General features: G+C 39.3%; 1 protein-coding gene across 1 annotated transcript; it reads left to right on the top strand.

Moving 5' to 3' along the window:
* Nucleotides 1-814: 814 nt before the first annotated feature.
* Nucleotides 815-20,718, top strand: RB195_003534 (uncharacterized protein; the record flags this gene model as incomplete). The annotated part of the gene is made up of 14 exons (XM_064201229.1): nucleotides 815-839; nucleotides 1,756-1,830; nucleotides 7,105-7,205; nucleotides 7,734-7,886; nucleotides 7,982-8,168; nucleotides 11,053-11,198; nucleotides 11,319-11,458; nucleotides 12,844-12,921; nucleotides 13,030-13,124; nucleotides 13,702-13,827; nucleotides 13,883-13,960; nucleotides 18,568-18,652; nucleotides 19,196-19,293; nucleotides 20,558-20,718. The coding sequence occupies 14 exons, from the start codon at nucleotides 815-817 to the stop codon at nucleotides 20,716-20,718; spliced, it is 1,548 nt and encodes a 515-aa protein (XP_064057110.1).
* Nucleotides 20,719-22,018: the final 1,300 nt, after the last annotated feature.

Below are 22,018 nucleotides of genomic sequence, written 5' to 3'. Positions count from 1 at the left end.
ATTGAAACTTTCGGATTGTTCTTGGCTATTTCCGTGCTCCTGACATTCATTCGCGTGCCTTAGAACCTACGTTTTTTTTTCCGAATGACGTAGCGCTGCACATTTATCATACATTACATTACTCACATGTTTTATTGTACACAATTCACATCCGCCGTTTCCAAAGTGATAAGGACGTTCAATCTAATCTTCAAGGTGCTGTGGTAAATGTGATAGCATTCTTGAAAACTACGTCAAGCTTTTTTCTTTTTCAAAAAAAGTTTTTCATGTTCAGTAGGCCGTAAGCGAAATGTATCGACCGAGTCCTAATTTTCGTTCAGCTATGTTTTTTTAGAATAATTTCATATTCTTGCGCGCAACTTGCCCAATCAACGCTCACCCTATGTGATATGCAGTTTTCTTTCCAAGACGTTGTGCAGTTGCTTGCTCGTCCGGATACTGGTTCTTACTCCTTATTTTTCCCGTTCGTCTGATAATGCTGCCAACTTTTCTCTTGAAGTGTACTATTTCGTTTTTTTACCTCAATAATGTGTATACGGGAATTTTTCCAAGCTCCTAGAGTCATTGTCGTATGCATTGTTTGTTTACGATAGTTCTTTTAATTTATTGACGGTCATGCTAGGACTTCAACGTTCTGTCATTTCTTTCATTCGTTCGTCAGTTGTTTCCGTGCAGCAGTTTTTCTTCGGTCATGTTATCCTCGTGCGTTTCAGGCTGGTGTCCGATTATATTGCGAGAGACCGGGAGTGGTATGCGGTAGAGCGCCTCAACACACGGGCCTTAACTAATTCGTCAACGTCGTCTACGATTTCAAATGGCCTCTACTTCCTCTGGGCAAGGTACATAGTATTCTCATATTATTTGGATTTTGAATATGTGTTTGTAAAATTCAATGTTCATTTCCCTCAGTTGAAGCTGAACGATGTAGTAAACAGCGCCCTCTTCATTTCTTTTACCTAGAAAGCCAAATTCTTCACTTAAATTTGATTTGGTCTTCAAGAACCCAACTAATCTGGAACCAGCTGTTCCGGACAAACTCAAATCTCATCTTTCGACCATTGGAACCCACACTTATGCTTTTTTTTTCGGAAATAAAGAGGTTCAAAAATAGCCATAGAACGAAGTTTTTGAGACAGCTACTCAAAATGGTAGGACTTTCATCACTTCTAGTTGCCTATTCCTTTAGTTTCTCAGGCTAAGAAATTTATGGTATGAGTTTATGATTATTTATTTAGTTATTTATTTAACCGTCTGTACAAAACTGTTTGCATCTTTCCGTGGTTTTTTAAATACTTATGTGGGACTCGCCATGCGTGTAATGTAGTTTTTGAGTGTCCCCTTTTAATCATTACGTATATCTCCAAACAATTGAAAATTCCTCCAATATTCAGTATACTACCTTTCTTTTGCTTTTAACTTACATTGTTTCCAATTTTTTACGTCATTTGCTACATAGGTCGATCTTCTTCAGTTGTTACATTTTGGTTTTATTTCATAGATTCAAAAAGTAACCCATATAGGACTTGGACCTTGAAACAAAAACTCTTTAAAAGTTCGTATATCATATGGTGGTGGAAGTAAACATAGATCTTTTTTTCCTCGACATTTTTACTTCTCAGTTTCCGTCTAATCAGGTTCGAATTGACTTTCTCGCAACTCGGAAACAAGTCATTGCTTGCTAGTGACAGGCTTATGGCGCTGCGTGCAGCGAACATCCACGATGATTGATGTATATATTAGTTATGTTTGCTTCAGATACCTCTGGTAATTCGAACAACTCCCAAGCTGCTGCAAAGGACACAAAGCAGTATACAGAACGCGTTGTGAAGAGTACGTTCATTCTTTTCGGTTGTACAATGGAACATTGAAGTTTTTATACATTTCTGTGTACGATTTTTATTTCTTCCCCTTCAATACCAGTAATAACTGCCGTTAACGGTTGAACGAATTTGTTGAAGAAGGTTGGCGAAAGAATCTGGTGTGCTGGTTTTTTGTTCGTTGCGGTGATTGAGGGGAATTCATACACTCTTTATCACTGGACCAATGTGTTCGCTTAGATATATGATTGTGTTTGGTATTTCGCCAAAATGAATTATGTATGTTGTTATGAAAATAACGAATGACAGTTTAATATTTTAGAGAATAATTGATCGTAATTGAATAATTAAATTGAAGTAATTAAATAATTCAAATATAAATTCGTGCTGAAAGTTCATTATAGATACTTTCGAAGTAGGATTTCCCTTTTTTCAGTTGCATTCCGAGTGCGAGTGTATTCAAGCAATTATGCACATCGATCAGTTGCTACGTGCAACTTATCTACTAGTCTAAGGCGAATTCTTACCAACTGGTTTTCATAACGAGAAATTCTAAATGGTCCGGATCGGATGTAATATAAGAAATATTGTCAGTAAAAACTGTTTGATGACGGTTAGTTGAGGTTTTCGAGAAGATTATTGCGTATCTTTCCGCATGTTTTTTTTTCTTGAGATATTACAGCTTAAGCTTCAAAGCACGTTAAAAAAAAGTGCAGCTTTTTAAATGAGTACCAACCAATCTCTTTGTCAATCATTTCTCTTCGATAAATGAATGGATTCGTTTTCCACGTATTCAGTCATGTTTTGGCTAAAGCTAGTCATTTGCAAACGTGAATCGAGCGGCTGAGCGAGCGCTATGGAATGGTAAATGAGGCTTCGTGCGTTCGGCCGATACGCTGTTTTGTTTCTTTCGTTGCGCAGAATTCGTTTGGAGAAAATTGGTTTCTTCGGGCTGGCATATAACGAACAGAAGAAGGGGCGAATATGTTTGTCCACCGCTGTTACATTTTCCGTGGGATTTCATATTTTCCCTATTTTAAGGAAAATTCCAGTCATGTTTGTTTGTCACAATGAACCGTTATAGGTTTCATATCAAGTCGGCAATGAAGATAAGGATAAATGACATTGCAAAATATCGTAGCTGACTTTTATATTAATTCGAAAATTATTCTAAAGAGCTCATAGACATTAGCAAGAATCGATGAAAGATGTACTTTGTTTGAATTGCTGAAAAGGATAAATGAAGTCAGTTCGCGAAACGATTTATAAAGACTCCTTTAAAAACAAAACTTCCTGACTCAGTGTTGAAGGACGAGTAGTATCGCTGTTTCAAAATCGACCACATAGGAGGATGTGAAATTTTCATTTACTTATCGTAATCTTTTGCTCTAGAGAATGCTCTTTTTTCTATTTTAGGAATTAGGGTGAGTTTTTTTTGTTATGAAGAGCACCTTTCTTTTTATTCAGTATTCGTTTTATATGTAGATTTATACAACTTCTAAGCTTCAGCAGCTTTTTATTTTCTTCGAAAGCTTCATGTTTGAGATTATTATGTAGCAAATTTTTGAACATTTATATATATACATTATGATGCTGCAAGAAAAGTCTTCTTATTCTTGCTCCATTCAAACTTATTAACGATTCTTTTCTTATTTCTATGGGAAATTCTTTTCTCCTCGCATCTAGTTATTCTGCATCCTCAAAATGGTTTTTGTTCTGGACGCTATTAGCCGAAAATCGATGCGATTCCTTCATTCGCAGTTGTCGGAGCGATTGCAGTTGCAAATTGTGCTCGAATTGAAATGATGCGCGTTTTCCGATTGATGTGTTGTGCAGTGGACGTAGGAGCGGACAGACGGACGACGAGGCGAGCGAGCGGGAGGGTGGGGGTAGCTGCTCTCGATTGATGACGTAGAGTGGGGGTGGATGGAGGGAGGAGGCAAAGCGGAGGGATCCAGCTAGCTAGCGGCAGTAATGCCAGGAGGCAAGCCTACGGGGGTTGTGTCCCCTCAGTCAATAGAGTGGTTGGCCGCGTGCAACTAGTGCATGAGCTGTTTATGCAAGTAATATCTTCAGAACAAAGCCGATCACTTCCTCGTGTACCTGCAGTGGAGCAAGCATCAGAAACCCAGTGCTTATAAATTGTCTTGAAGCAGAAATTGAGCGTCTTGTGATTATCCAAAGGAATCTTGAAGTTCTCCCGTGCAAGAAAACATGTTTCAGAGGTGTCATGGAGGTTTTTACACGTCATTTGGAATATATTCAGAAAGTATTGACAAGTTAAAAATAGCAGAAAGCTAGCTGACTGATGATTTGCATCTCTTTGTTCGATGCCGGCATAACGGTTTTATGAAAACGACCATTCAGGGACGAAACGGAAATTGAACCGCACTCAATTTCCGTACATTTTATGCGTCGCAGAAATTTTCTTCGTAGAATTACCGAAGTTGCAAAGCAAACAAATCAAATGTGTATGTTCCGCTACTACCGTTTCTTCTTAAAATCTTACTTTGTGTAGGTATGATCTTGCAATATTGGAGCTCTATGACATGACAGAGTTTTTTTGTGTTTCTACATCAAAGTTTAGACAATACTGAGGAACCTAGACTGAGAGAGCTGAGACTCCTACGCGCCTCATCATTCACATTGTTAAATTTACGAGTCTTTTCTTCTACTAAGGCGTTCTTCTGCCTTTTTTCAGTATGTGGTAAAGTGGACAAAGGATAAAGTGAAGAGAGTTGAAAAGTTCCTGTGGGGATGCGCCTACGCATTCGATTTTAATCCTGAACCATTTGAGGCTCATGAATGCGCGTGCAATCCTACAATGACTTGCGAGGGTCTCAGTCAAACCGATGTGTGAAGACACTGTTTTTATCCTTCCAGACAAGTTCGGTATCAATTTGTCGACCTCGGAAGGAAAGTATGCTTGGCACTAGGGCGGTTTCGAACTATCATCATCATCGTACGGTCACAACAGAACCTCTTACCGACCATAGATGCGATAGTCGGAGCCGGTGCTCTGACCCCTTCACTTTTGAACGGTTGGAGAAAGGACCTCCTTCACTTTCAAACGGTTGGCGAAATTACCACTTCACTTCAGGACGGCTATCGAAAGAACCCCCTTCACTTGAGCTGCACCCCATGAGCTGAACCCCCTTCATCTGAGGGTCCGGGTTCTTCCTATCGCACCTATGTTACCGACAGCGCTAAACCTTCACTCAGTATGTGATACCATAGCATCTTCTGACGCGAGGACATGGTTCGATCGTGATAGGTTCCTTCAGCGTATCATGAGCACTCTGAAAGCCGTGGTCTGGACTTGGAGAGGGGTACATAGATGATGTGAAGGATTGTATCTCGTTGCCAGTTTTTCCCACGTTTGTCCACAATCTAACACTCCAGATATGAAGAGCTGCTGCGTTTGTGATTTGAGTCTCCTTTCTTTTTCTTTACTTCGCTTTTTGAAAATCTGATTTGTGCTAATTAAAACAATGATAACGAAGGCGTTTTTTTCACATATTTGTTGCGTGGGACTACGTTTTTTTATGCCTAAATGCCCGACTTCGCGGTCTTACCATGTCGCAAAAAGAAGTGGGTTTTTTTTTTTGAATTTTTCAATTAATAGCCAAGTTTTAAATAAAAATAAATAAATAATAAATAATGTCGAATTCGGAACTTGGCTGAAGATTTCAGAGCGTTTATTTAGCTGTGTAGAAAAACATGGAAGCTTTTCGAAAGTTATTGATGCTTATGAACTTTTCGAAATTAATAAAGGTAGATTATGGAGAGAAGAGTGATTTCGTCCATTTTTTCTCCATTGCTGTAAAAACCGGTCCGGAAGATGCGACTTCGAGTGTTCCGGGGCGCTATTTTCTACAACGAGTTCGATTGAAGCGCGCCAACCTTGTGCACGCGTCTTCCGGACCGTTTTTTACAGGAACTAGGAAGAAATGGACGGAATCACCCTCCTCCCCATAATCTACGACCCCGTATAGCCATAACACACCTGAAACCCCTACCACCCCAGACTCGTGGGGTGATGCCTTTGAATACCTCATAAAACATTTTTGATGTATTGTCCCTCAACATCAACATCGAATATTGTCCCACGCTCAAAAAAAATGTCCTACGGAATCGTTGGTTATCTTCGTCTTTAATTAATTGATGTTTGATGCACGAAAGCTGACTACCAGCACCGTTGCAATTGTAGGATCATAATGCGTAAGTGCTTGTCTTATCTTGCGTCAAGGAGCGATAAGAAGACACTGACGCGAACACTTAGCCGGTCGGCCCGGAAAATGATGATAGTGAATGCTGAAATGAACGAGAAATCAGCATCACTTCTCACGGGAGTATGAATTCATTGCAGAGCTAGATAAAAAATTACAAAATTTTATGCAACAAATTTTTACAATTTCCTTGACTACTCGCATAAGAAGTATGCATACTCGTCATCTGTTAATTTTTCAAAGTGGTTTTCTCTCTCTCTTTTTTATTGGAATCCTTTGCAAATAGTTCTGTGAATTTTTAGAGTTTCTAGAACTGATAATTTTAATTTTTTGATTGATCAATGGTAGGAAACGTTTTATAAAAGTCACCTAAAAGGGGATATCCAGCAAAATAGTTGGAAAAATAACTTCAATGTAAAAATGATTCAGCATTTGCTCTTTGACCTAGCACAATCCTAAAAAATTCCCAGATTGCTCTGAAACACTGTGAACACTAAACACTAAAAATAAAGAACGATAAAAATGAGCCGGTAGATATTGGCACTTTATTCGAAAGAATATGAAACGAAAATTCTTTGAGGTTAATTGAAATTAGGTTTGAAAAACGAGTGAAACTGAAAAAACCCGTGGATTGAGGATATCTGTGTGTTCCCAGTAAACATATGTATTAGCATTTTGATATAAACCTTATTCTTCTCATAGGAGCATATTGTAATTTTTTTCTGAGAGTGGGAGTTCCTTGTTTCCCAGTGCAATTTCTTAGAAATTGAATATTTTATACTGTGTACTCGTTTTTAAAAAAGAAAGAAGGTTTCCATTAAGCCCTTCAACGCCTCATTGCGGATTGTTTTTGCAATGTAATTGCTTGAGGTTTGAGATATTCGTCCTTTTTCGGACGAAAACACGTCCGCTGTTCTCGTCGTTGTCAGAAACATTGGGTTAGATTGTGTGAGACAGCTGTAAGTACAAACTGTCAGCCATTGTAGTTGTCCATTGTAATGGAAAATTTGGAGAAAAAAGAAACATCGGAGAAAATGAGCGGAATTTACTTTTTTCAGGTGTTCAGTATCCGGTGTCGGACCGGCTCAACGTAGATCAAGTGTTCGACCGGCGGACAGGAAAACCACGCCATGATGTACTCAGAGATTATTTTATCAAAGCAAGTGTTTAGTTTTTTGTTTCATTTAAAGTATTGTGGATTGTTTCCTAAAGAACGTTTGCCTTAGAACTTTAGATTCTTAAATATTTTTAAATTTTAAGGATTATAAATATGCAATTTAGACGGCAAAGAATTTTGATAGTTTTGCTTTAGAAGTCAAATTTTTTAATGGGTGAGCAGAGATACTTTTTGGAGAGATTACAGTTTTTTTTTTGTTTCATTCTATTCAACAGCAGCAGAGTTCAGTAACGACTTCATTCCTCTTAACTGTGATGCCTTCGTGCTATAACTGTTCGTCAACGTTCTGTGATATTTCCTTTCCTTCATATTTATTTTTGAAGGAAGTCCTAAAGATTTCCCACTAGTTTCTTCACATTTCAGTTGTTTTAAGACGTATAAGAATTTCTCAAAGAGAAGCGAGTGATATTAATCTCAATGCTTCATTCAATTTTGATCCAAAAAATCTTCTCAGATTGAGATTTAGATGGAAATTTCCATTAAATTGTAAGAGTTGATTATTCTTTTCAGGAGGGTCGCATCGAAGAGGACGCGGCTATTCGAATTATCCAGGAATGTACAGCATTGTTTCGACAAGAGAAAACTATGCTAGACATAGAAGCACCGGTCACAGTATGCGGTGACATTCACGGACAGTTCTATGACCTCATGAAATTATTTGAGGTAGGTCAAGCCATGACTTTATTTAGATTTCTAGGCTTTCCTTCTTGTTGATATAGTTCTTCTCTGTTCTTCTGCTTAGAGCACACATTCTCCAGGTCGGTGGATCTCCAGCCACAACTAAGTACTTATTCCTTGGAGATTACGTGGATCGAGGATATTTTTCGATCGAATGCGTCCTCTACTTGTGGGCGTTGAAGATTTGTTATCCGAACACGTTATTTCTGCTTCGTGGAAATCATGAATGCCGCCATTTGACCGAGTATTTCACTTTTAAACAAGAATGTGAGTTCCTATCATCTTTTTTTTCACTTTTGTTTGAAATGCGAAGAAATTTCCATGAGAACACATAATTTGTTTATCATACAAAATCGCACAGCAGACCCCTATAACAGTTGATATCCTCCATTTTGTTCTCTTTTTTTTTCTTGAGAATCCAATTCTATTCGAGTTTTGATCGTAGCTCTTGGCGACCACTGGGAGTCGTATCTCTCCCGCTCTCGTTGCTGTCATTGAGCTAATCATCTTATGCATCTAATATGCGTCCAGTTTTTGTCTTTTCTGCACGAATGAGCACTCACCAATGTCGCAGCGCAAGGACAGCTAATAACGCTAAACAGAAAAGCTTATTACACGTTCGATTCAATTAGTTCCGTTTGAATGGAAACTAGGGGTGGCGGTGTACGGAGCAAATTTGCGGCGCCACGAATTCAGGGAACAACCCCCTTTTTCGTTTGGTGGTACAAAAATTTAACGTTGGTGATTAAGCGCTGAACATGTATTTTTTGGGTTAAAATAGTTCTGGAAGTAAAAACTTTGTATTTTTGCGTTTTTTTTTCTGCGCGTAGTGTCTACATCCAAGAAGTTGTGATGTATTGATGGTAGAGTTCTTCGATGAATTGCTGCTAATTTTTGGATGATTTTTCTTGCAGTCTGTTGTTTTTTTACATCTTTGAGATACGGTGACTTTAAAATTCTGCAGTATTTTTTAAAAACAAAATATGCAGCGAAGGGAAATGAAAGATGTAAATTCTATTGTGATTAAGAGCTAATGCTCTCCACTGAACTTTTTGAATTCACCTTCTTGTAAAGTTTGCAAGAGAATTCTTTTCCATAAAACCTGACCTCGATTGTGCAAGTTAGCCACTGTCTTCAATAAACCCAAACTGCAACGACTTCTAAAAACCAAAAATCATCCCGAAATGGGTATGATTACTACGAGAGTACGTGTTTTTCAATAGCAGTCTCACGAGGGCACACATATTTCTGCTCGCAGCGGGTTAGACGGCTAATTTAAACCGTAGTATTTCTTGTGTTTAAGATAAAACTGGTTGGAGAAGAAAAAAGAGGTTTTTTCTTTAGTCTAGACTTCCAAAAGTTTGAAAGAGGGTCGCTGTGCCAGGTTTCGATTTAAAAAAAATACATAAAATATTTGTTCCCCATCGATCCGTGGTCTTGTGTTGAGGAAATCACATCGAGATACGGCGATGAGACTGGAAATATTAGGAAGTGAAACAAAGAACCGAAATAACTCCATGTTATTGTATTCTTGGGTGTTTTTTTCTTTTTTTTTTCACTACGGTTCGCTAAACAAACGATGTTGACATACAAATAAGAACTTGGCAAACAGTTTATCGTATAACATATACGTTTTGCTGAAACAAGTTTCTTAAATTTGCTTTGTTGAGACTTCCAAAATGTCTAGTCACCGTATTCTCGGCTAACCGTTACAACTATAGATCCGAAGAAATGGACTTTCCTATCGCACTGCTCCTTATATGAGGACTTTTTAGAAATGCTTTAATCCACCCACGAAAAATATAGAAACACATAAGTGAGATGGGTATCGTCCTGCTTCCTTTTTCTTTGAAGTGTTGAACCATTTAACGATTTTTCCTGTGGATTTTTTTTATTATTTTGAATATGTTGCCTATTCGAACACAAACGCAAGTATTATCGTAGCGTAGTCGGGACGACGTAGCTGATGCTCAGGATATTGCTATAACGTCATATGTGGTGTGATTAGCCTTTGCCACCAGATGTCGCCTTGACAACAGCGGCATCCTGACCGCATTGGCTACGCGTTTTGTGAAATGCAATCGCTATAAGGGGTTAGATGTAAATCATACGAGTGCAATAAAACTCGAAAAATAGTTTTCCAGGAAGAATTTTGATCGGACACTACCACTAATTTTAACCTGCTCTTTTTTTAATGTGAGCGATTTATATTCTGGAATTTTCTTAGAAAATGGAATGAAATTCCTTCTAGTTTTGCTTGGGAATGTACACTTCATCTGTTTCTAAATTCTACAAAAATTAGATATCTCATAGGGAAGCACTGTAGTTGAAGTAGTTTACAAGACCTTTATCCAACCCACATTCTCTTGTCGATTAAAAATTATTCTTAGAATTTTTCCCGTTTTTAAACACCAGTCAGAAATATTATTTTTATAAATAGAATAACGAATACTACAGATCTAAAATTATCAAAGCGCACTTACATATTTCACACCTCCCCACTACATCCATACACAGCCATAACAGATTTTCCCGCTGCACCCGCCCTTACTTAGCTTAAATAACCTTTAAAATGCTTAGAAATATTCTTTTTTATTTATTTACGCTTGTTTAGTGCCTAGTTTAGTAAGTACAAATTAGACAATGGCAATTTTTCAACCTATTTATTTATTTATTTATTTATTTATTTATTTATTTATTTATTTGAAAACACTCATAAGTGTGCGAGAAAACAAAAAACAGAAACAAGAAAGAGCAAAGCTCTAGAATTTCGCCAAAGTTATGTACAGAAAAGTTGGCCCTTCATAGCACAGTGTGATAAGTTGACGGTCATTCTCCTGTTACAGAATGTGAGAAAATCCTCACGCGAGATCCTTTTCCCGGACCCAGAACGCTACAAATAAACGAAAACCAGTGTTTGGGTGACCAACGTAATCAAAAACGGACGAGTTTGCCAGTGGCTCTGGCGGAACGGGTGGGAGTGGGGGACCTCGGAGCGGAAGACTTTGCTATCCTTGAACGGCTAATCACACTAGAACAAAATAAGGACTAATTATAAGGACGAACATGAAAAAGGGCGTATCAATGCGGAATTGCAGTCGGCTAATGTCATAAAAGAACAACAGAAAAAAAAGGATTTTCTTTTTCTAAGGTAAAATCAAATATTCGGAACGTGTCTACGATGCGTGTATGGATTCATTTGATGCTCTGCCTTTGGCGGCGTTGATGAACCAGCAGTTCCTATGTGTGCATGGCGGGCTTTCACCGGAGATTCACACGTTGGATGACATCAAGAGGGTACGTTCATTATTTTTTAATCTATAAACAGCACTCCTCTTTTTTCATTTTGATCTTTTGTGCGTTTTCTGAGGTGAATTCGTTTCGTACGACTTACGAAATGATATTGGCTCATTGCAGTTGGATCGCTTCAAGGAGCCTCCTGCCTTCGGTCCGATGTGCGATCTTTTGTGGTCAGATCCGCTTGAAGATTTCGGCAGCGAAAGAAATGCTGAACAGTTTAGCCACAACTCAGTTCGTGGATGTTCGTATTTCTATAGGTGAGCCAATTCTCTTCATCTTTGGTATGCTAGGACTGTGCCAACTTAAAAATAATAGAGGCGATTGCGCTGGCTAAATGGGCGATCACGAATTTCTAATGTGATTCAACTGGGCTAAAAGAAAGTGCAAATTGAGAGACCTCTTGATCAAAATTTTCGATCAATTTCAAGTTGGAAGAAAATTTCTTCTGAAGGAAGGAAAGTTGCAGGACCTACAATGCGGACTTTATCAGATTTTCCTAGTTTTGCTACTCATCAATTGCTTCGTTAAAAGCTCCAAAAACATAAAATTTGAAAATGACACACACAAGATGAGCAATAAATCTGCCCGTTACCTAACTTTGGTCGTAAGACAGACATGCGACAATTTTTTTCTTGGGTGCAGTTCGAGTGTTTTGGGAGTTTTATCGCTAGTTTTGGGGCAACTGCTGTCGTGTCGCTTGTCCGTTGCAGAAGTAGCAGCGGGCACGACGCTCGGTGGCCATACCCCGACAAAGACTTTCCGGATCTAAAGAGAATTGCTCTGGGCTAGACCAGTATCATGCCTAGCCTCTGCTGCTCCATATAAGCGCGTGGCCAAGGCTTGCCCCATCTCCGTCCTGAGGGCCTTGGGCTACATCTGTTAATCACGTCTCGTTCCTTCACTATGGGTGTCCGGCCTTACGGATAAGCCATGTTACAAGTAATATTACAAGTTCCATGTCCTTACAAAGTTACAGATGACGTATACTTAATATGACATCAAAACAAATACATGGTCGGAACAACAAATGCATGGACAACGAAAAGCATAGGTCAAATGGAAACAATAAAGTGATGATTTATTGGTGCCAGTTCGTTGTGACGGTCCGCATCTTCAGACGGTAGTGAAAGATAGTGGATTCACCCATGGTGGACTCACCCTCTCCAACTGATCCAGAGACCAACCAGCTTAATCGATTTCGAATAATGGTTTCCCAGGATCTCTCACAACACAAGACGCGACAACTGTGCACTTTTCCTTTTCGAAGTCATAGCTTTAAAATCGCATTGAGCTGCCAATACTCAGAAATATAAGCGAAGATACCTACGGAGGGCTGTTCTTTCTCAAAACGTTCAAAATGCAGGATCCGTACAAGTTGGTTTTGCCTTCTAGATTGTTTGAGTCTCTCGGAATTTGCAGCTCGGAACAAGACTGGGATCTCTGGAAGCACCTGTTCCTTATTTTATTTCGGTAGTATTAAATCTCTTAAAACCTCTAGCGCTACATTTTTCTTGAAAAAAAAATTTCCAGAAAGATGCAAATCCTTTCCAATTCGGTTCTCTCTTGACCGCACTTGGTTTTGTTTGAACATCAGCTGATTTTGTTTCCCAGAAATTTTTTAATAATGCTTGAACTGTTCCAGTTACGCTGCATGCTGTGACTTTCTTCAACACAACAATCTCTTGTCTATAATTCGTGCCCATGAGGCGCAGGATGCGGGGTGAGATGAGATATAAATTATTCTTTTTTTTTATCCTACGTGAAATAGTGATGACGAAATGAGTTTTTCCCTCCCTCATCTTTGTCTTATCCAGGAAACCTCGTTTAGGTATCGAATGTACCGAAAATCGCAAGCGACGGGATTTCCTTCACTCATAACTATATTTAGTGCTCCAAATTATCTCGATGTATATAACAACAAAGGTATATTTGCTAAGTTTATTGTTTTCATCTTTGATTCTTCTAAGCTGTGCTTTGACTAAGCATAGGGGTTTTTTTTAATAGATAAATTGGGCAAAACAGGTTTTCTGACCAAAGACTCAAAGTCCTCTGACCGACGAGGATTTTGTAGTAGAATTTATTCTTAGTTACTAACTTGCCACTTTCTCTATTATAGGTGTAGGCATTAATATTTTTCTTGAGCCGCTAACATGTGATCACTGTAGGAATTTCAAATTTCCTTTTCTTCTATGGCCACTCTATAAAACTCCATATGTGATTTGAGACGATAACAATCCTGTAGGGGAAAAATAAAGAGGAAATATAAACATATTCAAGATATTCAAGAGGATGATTGGCTGAAATCTCCAGAATTCCACCGTGATTGGTGGTCTGTCTTATTGTGTGTACACAGCCAAATTCCATGCCAAAGTAGTTTTCTGTGATCGCAGACAAAATAATTCCTTTCTTATCTGGTAGTTAATCAACCTCAATAAATCGTAGTATTAGACTTCTTTACTGTTTGTGGTACAGCTCTACTTGATTTGTAATTTTCTTGTAGCGGCCATCCTGAAATATGAAAACAATGTGATGAACATTCGACAGTTCAACTGTAGCCCGCATCCGTACTGGTTGCCGAACTTTATGGACGTGTTTACTTGGTCACTGCCGTTTGTTGGTGAGAAAGGTGGGTGTGTGGAAAGGAAATCCCAGTCTATCTCCATATTTTCTGTTCGTTATAGTAACGGAGATGCTCGTGCATATTTTGAATATTTGCTCGGATGACGAGTTAATGGCCGACGGAGATGACACTTTCGAAGGTGCGCTGTTTGGAATTACTTGTTACGCATTTTATCTTTCTTTTAATTTTCGTTTTTCAAATTTAATTCGTCTAACATCTCTCTTTAGAGTAGATTCCTACCCATCACAGCGCGATTAGGTTCTCTTTAAATGAAATCAGTAACTGGTTGTCGTTGAAGAGCTCAGGGCATCAGAAGATAATGTTTAATCTTTTTCTTCTCGAATAATGAATTGATTTGGTATTTTTTGTAAAGCTGCTTCTAAGACTGGCTGGAAGTTGCTCCAGTTGGGGAGCTTCTTTGTGCTATAAAATTTGTGGACTATGATGACGTTTGGGGCAACAATGCCATGCTTTTTTTTTAAAAAGAAAGATATCTTAGATTGCCCTTGAGCCATCAAGGCAGATCGAATTCCCGTAGGAACGTTTTTGCCATGGGCTGTTTTCTTTTTCGAGATGAACAGAGAGAGGGAACGGCCATAAGTTATCCGCTAAGCCAGCTTCCTTCATAATGGGATGCTTACATCTAGCGCCTACTCCTGGGAGAATATGTCAAGCTGCCGCTTAAAATGATGAATATGTGGCGCTATAGAGCGATAAGCGTGTTTCCAAGGGATGGAAATGTACTCCTTCATTTCACATTCTTCTTTTCTTACTAGTAATTTATGCCTTGAAATTTAGTTTTAGTCTGATTAGGTGTTCTTTGCAGCGCGTAGGAGTGCTTCATCCGGCGCCGAAAATTTGCAAGTTTAACGTATTTAAAGTGAATTTTTCTCCGTAGAACTCCCATTCACAACTCTTTTTATCACTGTAGGTGGTAGTGCCCAAATTAAAAAAAAAAAGATTTCTCTCGATCAAGAAAAAAAGAGCTCAAGACAACCAGTTGCTGATTGTCAGTCCATTTCCATCCTGATTCTTAGCGACAAAAAAAAAAAATCCCATGACTTTGGAAATCCAAGCCGTTTAACAATTAACAAAAACGAAGACAATCCGATTAGGTTGTCATCTTTTTTGTAAATTGTTCCTTACCTGCTGTCTGGCTTTCTCCTAAATCTGTCATCTACAATTTGTCATCTTCCTCTCCCTGTCCTATCCCGTACAATGTTAGGTAGAAACGTGCTGTTCGTCTGTACATTTCCTATTTCTACCACCACTTACTTGTAGGCGGTCCTAGGCGTGTCAGTTCTGGTTTTTTCGGCATGCTCATTCAAGGGGGTTGATGTGCTGGTCGTCATGCATCTTCCCTTTTTCCATCAATGTTTTAGTCAACAACAAACAATACGATAATTCTATGATCGAGGGAATATTTTTGGCACGGTGCCATGATGGTTAATGGACGTAACTTTGGGCTCAGAAGCCACAACTTTTAAAAATCAAGCCAGTGAGCAACATAACAGTTATTTGATGTAGAGGAAGCTGCCTTTTTTTGTTGTTGCGCGATTTGGATTAGTTTTTGACAAGTAAAAAATCAAAAACAAAATATTTTGTGTGCACTCCAATTTGCACTAAAACTGCATTGCTTCCGTTCGCGAATAGGATGTCGTAACTTAATTTTCTACCTCACTAATTGAGGTTTATATGGTCTATTTTATCTTTTACTACACAACGTTTTCCTTTGGTAACAGATTTCTGTTAATCAAATCAACTGTTTACTTAAATTCTATGGATAGAGTCATGAGAAAATACACACATACAGGAACATACAAACATTTCCTAAAACAGCTATAGGATCTTGGGGATTTAGGAGCAATTTGACTGAATGGAGTTTGAAAAAAACGACATTTTCTCGTTTTCAAGAAAAATATTCCTATCGGCACCGTGTCCAAAAAATTCCCACCACAATTCTAACCAGCGCGTTTGTCTTTCATTTCCTGTGAGCATCTTTTGTCTAAACCAACACACTAAATCCTTATGATAGTAATATGATGATATGTGAGTGTGAAGTATAGTATACCAACACAAATTTGTTGATCGTACACCACATCTCATCTAATTTCACTGTTTTCATGCTATCTCAGGCGGCGACGGTAAGTACATATATTTTGTAGCGCTACACATCCAGATCGGCTTCTGAGCGCGTATAAATCATAAAAACCAGATCAGCTGCTCAAGCAGTAGCTAGCTTCTCATTGAGCTGACATTTATACGCGTCCAGTTGTCGTACTGGATAAAGTGAGCTAACTTGAGCTTGTGTGCGGTGTTATTAACAAAGCATGTGTGATTCTCAATGTTAATTGCTGTTTGTCCCTATGTATGACGAGAATTTTGGCAGACAATCGGATCGTGAAGTAATGCTTGATGTGGGTTATCGAATGAATGGCTTCTTAATTGAACTAGATTCCAGAGATTTTGCGAAACTTTTGATTTTATTTCTTGTGTGAAAACGTTCAGTTCTTATGTCACCTGACAATTTTTATAATTCAGCATTTCTGTTCTTTCTCAGTGCAGCTAAAGTTCCACATTTAATTGGGGGATCAGGGATGTATTGCTTATCTTTTATGATTTCCTATTTTTTAGAAATCTAGGAAACATTTTCTTGAGAGTGAAAAGATCAAAAACCCTATGGATCTTTCGTATGGCACCAGATCGCGATGGATAATGAGCATTTGAAATCTGCTGCTCTTACCTCTTTTTCCATAGCCAAGACTTTTTCAACACGTATAGGAGAAGAGAATATCATTCAAAAATTTATTATGTTCACCTACCGTTCGAAAAATTCACAAAGGTGATTCAAGGAACATTTGACACTTGCATGTGTCGTTGTGGAAATTTTACTTCACCTGACCCAGTGATTCTGACCACTAAGAACTTCTGATGCACTTGAGAACAGTAGAAGTGAATTATCGAGAAGCTAACCTGCAATTCACTATGAGTTGTGCCTACACGAAATTTTCTATTACTGCATGATAGCTGGCGACAAGCATGCTGTTTGATGCGTCCGTCTGATGTATTCGTCCTGTTCACCGACCGCCATTTGACCGCCGCCGCAAAACACTGTTGGTTAGTAGTAAAAGGAAGTCGTACTAATTGGTCCCGCACAGTAAGTACGGCTCTCTTTGCACTTGAACGTACCACCAGTGGACCCGTACTTGTTGTTTCGCACATTGAGCCATTCATTCGTCGTCCCCCATTCCCTGTTGTCCATTTGCTGCCAGTTTTCTTTATTGTTTTTTTTAATCAAGCCAGCCCGTTGTTTTTGCCATCCACACCTTGACACACCGCTTTCGTGGCCACCGTCGAGTTTTGCCTTCCATATATAGCCGCATCTAGTGCTAGTGGTTTTTTCCTTTCGATTTTCAGTCTTTCCATGTATTCAGTTGGTCGGGATTTGTAGTTAACTGCAGTGTTTTCTGATTTTTATTTTGATGCCAGTCAGTCTCTTTCTATTCCATAAACCAACCTCGGTTCATCGTCGAGTTCGTGGCGGTTTTCGTGGTACTTAGTTGATCTCTCTGATTTTGGCGATTCTCCCTTGTTGTGTGTAAACGACACGGCACTAATGTTTGAGTATGCTCCGAAATTCAAGCGTTATGTCAGCTGAGAAAAAGGAGCTATGGTTTTGAAAGTGGCTCATGAATTTAGTACTGTCATCAGATTATCTGCGGATTAATCAGATTTGGACGATACTTTATGAAATTATTCTTTTTCGAATTACATACCGTACGCGTATATCACGGCAAACATTTTGCGAAAAGAATCCAAGGGAAAGTTTGTAAGTTTCTTACCAAATTTTCTGGTAAAGTACAAGTGTGGAGCCCATTCTTTCTTCTAGGGTAGTTTTTTTCAGCTGTAGCGCTGCTCGAGCCAGAAATCCCCCGTACAGGGATAAACTTGGGCGTTTATTGTTGATTCTCATAGGAGATCAGATTAGGATTGACTGACTATAGTCTTATTATTGACGATATTTAGTAGATCGCTACTAGATATCAATAAAGATGAAAACGGCAGAAGTAAAATGCTACAGGGTTCAGAATATGGTCCTTTTCAAGATAAAGGGGGAACCAGTAGAAGTTCAGCTGTCTTTTTTATCGATTGATTGTGAATCAATTGTTTGATGTAGCTTGATGTGCGACCGTTTGGAGTGACTCTTTCGTGTGAATTCCCTTCTTGCCAATTCCTTTTTGCATGCATGATGAGGTGAAAAAGCAACAATAAGCTGAGAAATCATTTCGTTATGATCGTGAACGTAGATGTGATAGTCGGAGCCGGTGCTCCGACCACCTTCACTTTTGTACAGTTGGCGAAGGGACCCCTTCATTTGAGCTACACCCCATTAGCCAGGCTCCCTTCACCTGAAGAGGGTCTCTCTCCTCCCCTATCGCACCTATGATCGTGAACTTACTATTGAACATCTTTAGTATCTCGAGGCTGCTGATTATCTGATGACGTATTTTTTCATTGGTTTTTTTTCTGTAATTTTTAGCTTTTAAGTTCAAGAGCTTCTATACAAATCCATAGCTGAAAGGCAACCCTTCACTGCAGCTTGAGCTAACCGAATCAATCCATCAATCATCACTGATGTAACGCTTGAACCGAGTATGCGTTTGAATGCCCCGAGAAATGCGCACGTCAGACTGAACCGAGGTTGTCGGAACAGCAGAGAAGTTTTCGACTTGTGATCAATTTCAGGTGGAGTCCCATCGGCACGGAAGGAGGTCATCCGACACAAGATTCGAGCTATAGGCAAAATGGCGCGTGCTTTCTCTGTTCTCAGGTATGCGCTTTTCATTTGTCTATTCTTTACTTGTTACCCTTGATTAAAATGTGTTTGCTGTGTCAGCGCTTCCATACTTGGGCTTAATGACGGGGGTTTTGTAGCTGTGAAAATTCCCATGTTTAGGTGTTCACCTTAAGCTGAAACCTTCCTTAACATGTTGAATCTAACAGGCTCGACTCTAACATTAATCTAAGAGTTACAGCTTTAATGTATACACAAAGGTCTAACGTTAATTATGTTGATGCGTGCACACTTTCTTAATGATGTGCTCGCTGTATCTGCTTGAAGGCGTTTTGTTGCTTGTGGACGGGGCATGTATACTTTAGAATTAGGTGTAAAATATTTTTTTGCCCGAACTTCTCGTCACTAAGAAGCTGAATCCGCCTTTTTTGTGTTCACTCGAAACGAAAGTTTTTGAAACATGTCGGTTTAAATTATCGAAAAAAAGCCAGCCACACTTAACGAATATCCTTAGCAGCTAATAGGGTCGTGTATGTGTGTGTTCATTGTGTGTAGCATGGTCTTCACATCGAATTTCAGAGAAGAAAGCGAGACTGTTTTGGCGCTTAAAGGCCTCACACCAACAGGAACGCTGCCGTTGGGCATACTTAACGAGGGTAGACGTGGAGTACAAGAGGGTAGGTGCATCTTCATGATGTCGTCGCTCCGACAAGCGCCCCTACCCTCACCTACATAATCGTTTGATTTCGCATTTCTGTCCGTTTTCTTCCTGGACCTAACCCAATGTTGACTTGTTAATTTCTTTGGGGTGTGCTGCGCCTGTCCGCTCTGGTGTGATACAACAACATCAACAACAACAACACTGTTATGCACGGTGTTCCTACTATTAACATTACTGTATTTCTCTCAATGTGCTTTTGGGGGGATTTTTTTTGGCTGAGTTTTGGAAGAAAAAAAAACGTTCTGCCATAAACGGCTAGTAGTATATTTTTGAAGACACGAGAGCGAGACGGTGCTGCAACTCAAGGGCCTGAATCCGGGAGGAAAACTTCCACAAGGTATTCTGTCTGGAGGAAAATCGGCGCTTGTCGAGAGTAGGTTGATGTTTAGTCAGGAGACAGTTTGTATTGAACAAGTAATAGTGACTTTGTGCTGCCTTTGTGGCGGTCATAGACGGCTACTGAGTTTTACTCAAGTCAGTGTTCTTCATCTTGATAGCTGCTGATGTTACATTTCCGAGAGGGTGAAATAAAAAGAAAATTCCGAAGAAACGGAAGCGAGATTTACGTTCGGGAATGTTAGAAGATTACTTCATTGGCAAAGAATGTGATAGTGTTCCTCATATTGATGTTAGCTTTTGATCCGAGAATGTCAACTCTATTCTTGCTTAAGAAAAAGAAATTGATCGAGAAGTAGCACATCTACGCATTGCAGGTTTTATCATCAGTTTTTGAAGCAAGGAAATGAGGAATGAAGAGAAAGGTTAAAATAAAACAAAAATTTGCCGAGGTGGCAAATTTTCAAGAATGACGTATGGAATTTTTCCGTATCTATATGTACATCTTTTGAGAAATGTTTTCAATCTCTTATGGGACTTTGGGTTTTTTTCACAACTGTAGTGATGTGGGGTTGCTCTCAAAGCAGGTGTTCTCGACAACGAAGTGAAAACGGGTACAAGTGAGTTGATTGAATTGGCGTAGACACATTTGAATTGAAAAAAAAAACAAAATTAAGAGAAATAGGGAATGTTTATGGGGAAATAGCTGTAACAAATTTCATACTAAAACATTTAAAGTTAATTTGTGTTGCTAAACATTAGAACTGTTGTTTAATGGTCTACTATCAAGAAGAACAATTCTGACTGTTGATGAACTCGTCAGGATGAAAATGTTAACTCACCTCAAACCTAAACGATCAGTTTTAATCCTTGTTTCTTTTCAGCCCTCTCAGGAGTACAACCGGGCCATCGAATCCAATCATTTGCGGAAGCGAAACGACTGGATCAGATGAACGAACGTATGCCACCGTCGATGGCGACGCCACCCGCTCAGTCGCCGTCATCCTCACCACAACCGCGTGCGCGTAACGGACCAGATGCATAAGCGTTGCGCTGGCTGGTGACGTGCCCTGAATACCGATTCATCGCCTTGTCATGCCATACACCATACCACAAATATATAGATTTACAAACGCGTACCGTATCTTTCCATATTTCTGCGTCTTAGTGTTGCCCTATTTTTCTTGCTCCCTGTATTCTCCCCCTGTCAGCGCCTAACTCTCGTCGTTGGTGACATATCCACATATCGAGCTAGTCCGTAGTATGCGCATGACCTTTCGCTTTGTCTAGTCTTATTGGATTTTTTTCAATTTTTTTTTTCGTGAGTAATCTGCAACACGTGTATTTTCCGTAGAATTCAAGGAACGTACCGCAGGAACACGTTGTGTCTGTTTGTTGAGTGCTGGAGTGAAGATGGGGTACGGATGACCAGATGCGAGCTGATCCCAGATGTTTGCGCTTGTTGGAGACTAAAACTATGACACTGACGCTTTGTTGGAATGCTGCGGCAGCTTCTTCTCCGTCCCAGCCTCTTCCCTCATCAATGTACAGATACTTAGCTATTGACTCATTTACCCTATCCGGCCTCATATTGCTTTCCGAATCATCGATGATTGTCGCTCGTTCAAGCTCGCTTTTATAAATAGTTAGGTTTAGGGCGAATAGCGTTCGAGTACGCTCTATCATTCGACTATTCGTTAATATAGTCTTTATATAGTGAATAATCTGCGCTTGTACATAGTGCAGAATAATGTAATTGCTACGTTCTAGCCGTATTACGTATATTGAACATTATCGTCCAGCTTGTGGGGATTTGACTAATCGTCGTTCGTTTCATTGTTCTTAACTTTTCCGGTGTATAAGGTGTTTTTTTTTCGTTGAGGCTTTGTCTGGAGTGCTTTTTTTCAGTCTGAAATCGTCCACAACTTGCTCCATAGGTCAGAGAATTACCTAGAATTACCCCGATACCCGTCAATGTAGTCAATGGTAGACTATTCTGGGTTTGTACGCAACTTTCAGCAATCTTCAGAGTGTCGCAGTTTTGGCAACCTTATTTGGTTGCACTTTACTTCTCGAAGATGGATGCTAGCATACTCCATAATAATCGCCATTGACTGTACATACATGCTACCGTACTTAGGTGAAGAGGTCTAGCACCAAGTTTTCAGCTTTCTTGACGCCGATGTCAGAGTTGATGTTAGTTCTCCTTGACCACGTGCCCACATATACAGTAGTAGAACCTATCATCGCATGCATTTTTATGTTCTCATATTTCCTGTACAACAAGCACACAAGTAAAGGTGTCGATAAAATATATACGTAGGTTTAGATCCGATCATATAGCT

Source organism: Necator americanus, chromosome IV, assembly GCF_031761385.1.
Source record: "Necator americanus strain Aroian chromosome IV, whole genome shotgun sequence".
Taxonomy (NCBI): domain Eukaryota; kingdom Metazoa; phylum Nematoda; class Chromadorea; order Rhabditida; family Ancylostomatidae; genus Necator; species Necator americanus.
This window is presented reverse-complemented; position numbering and strand designations above follow the sequence as displayed.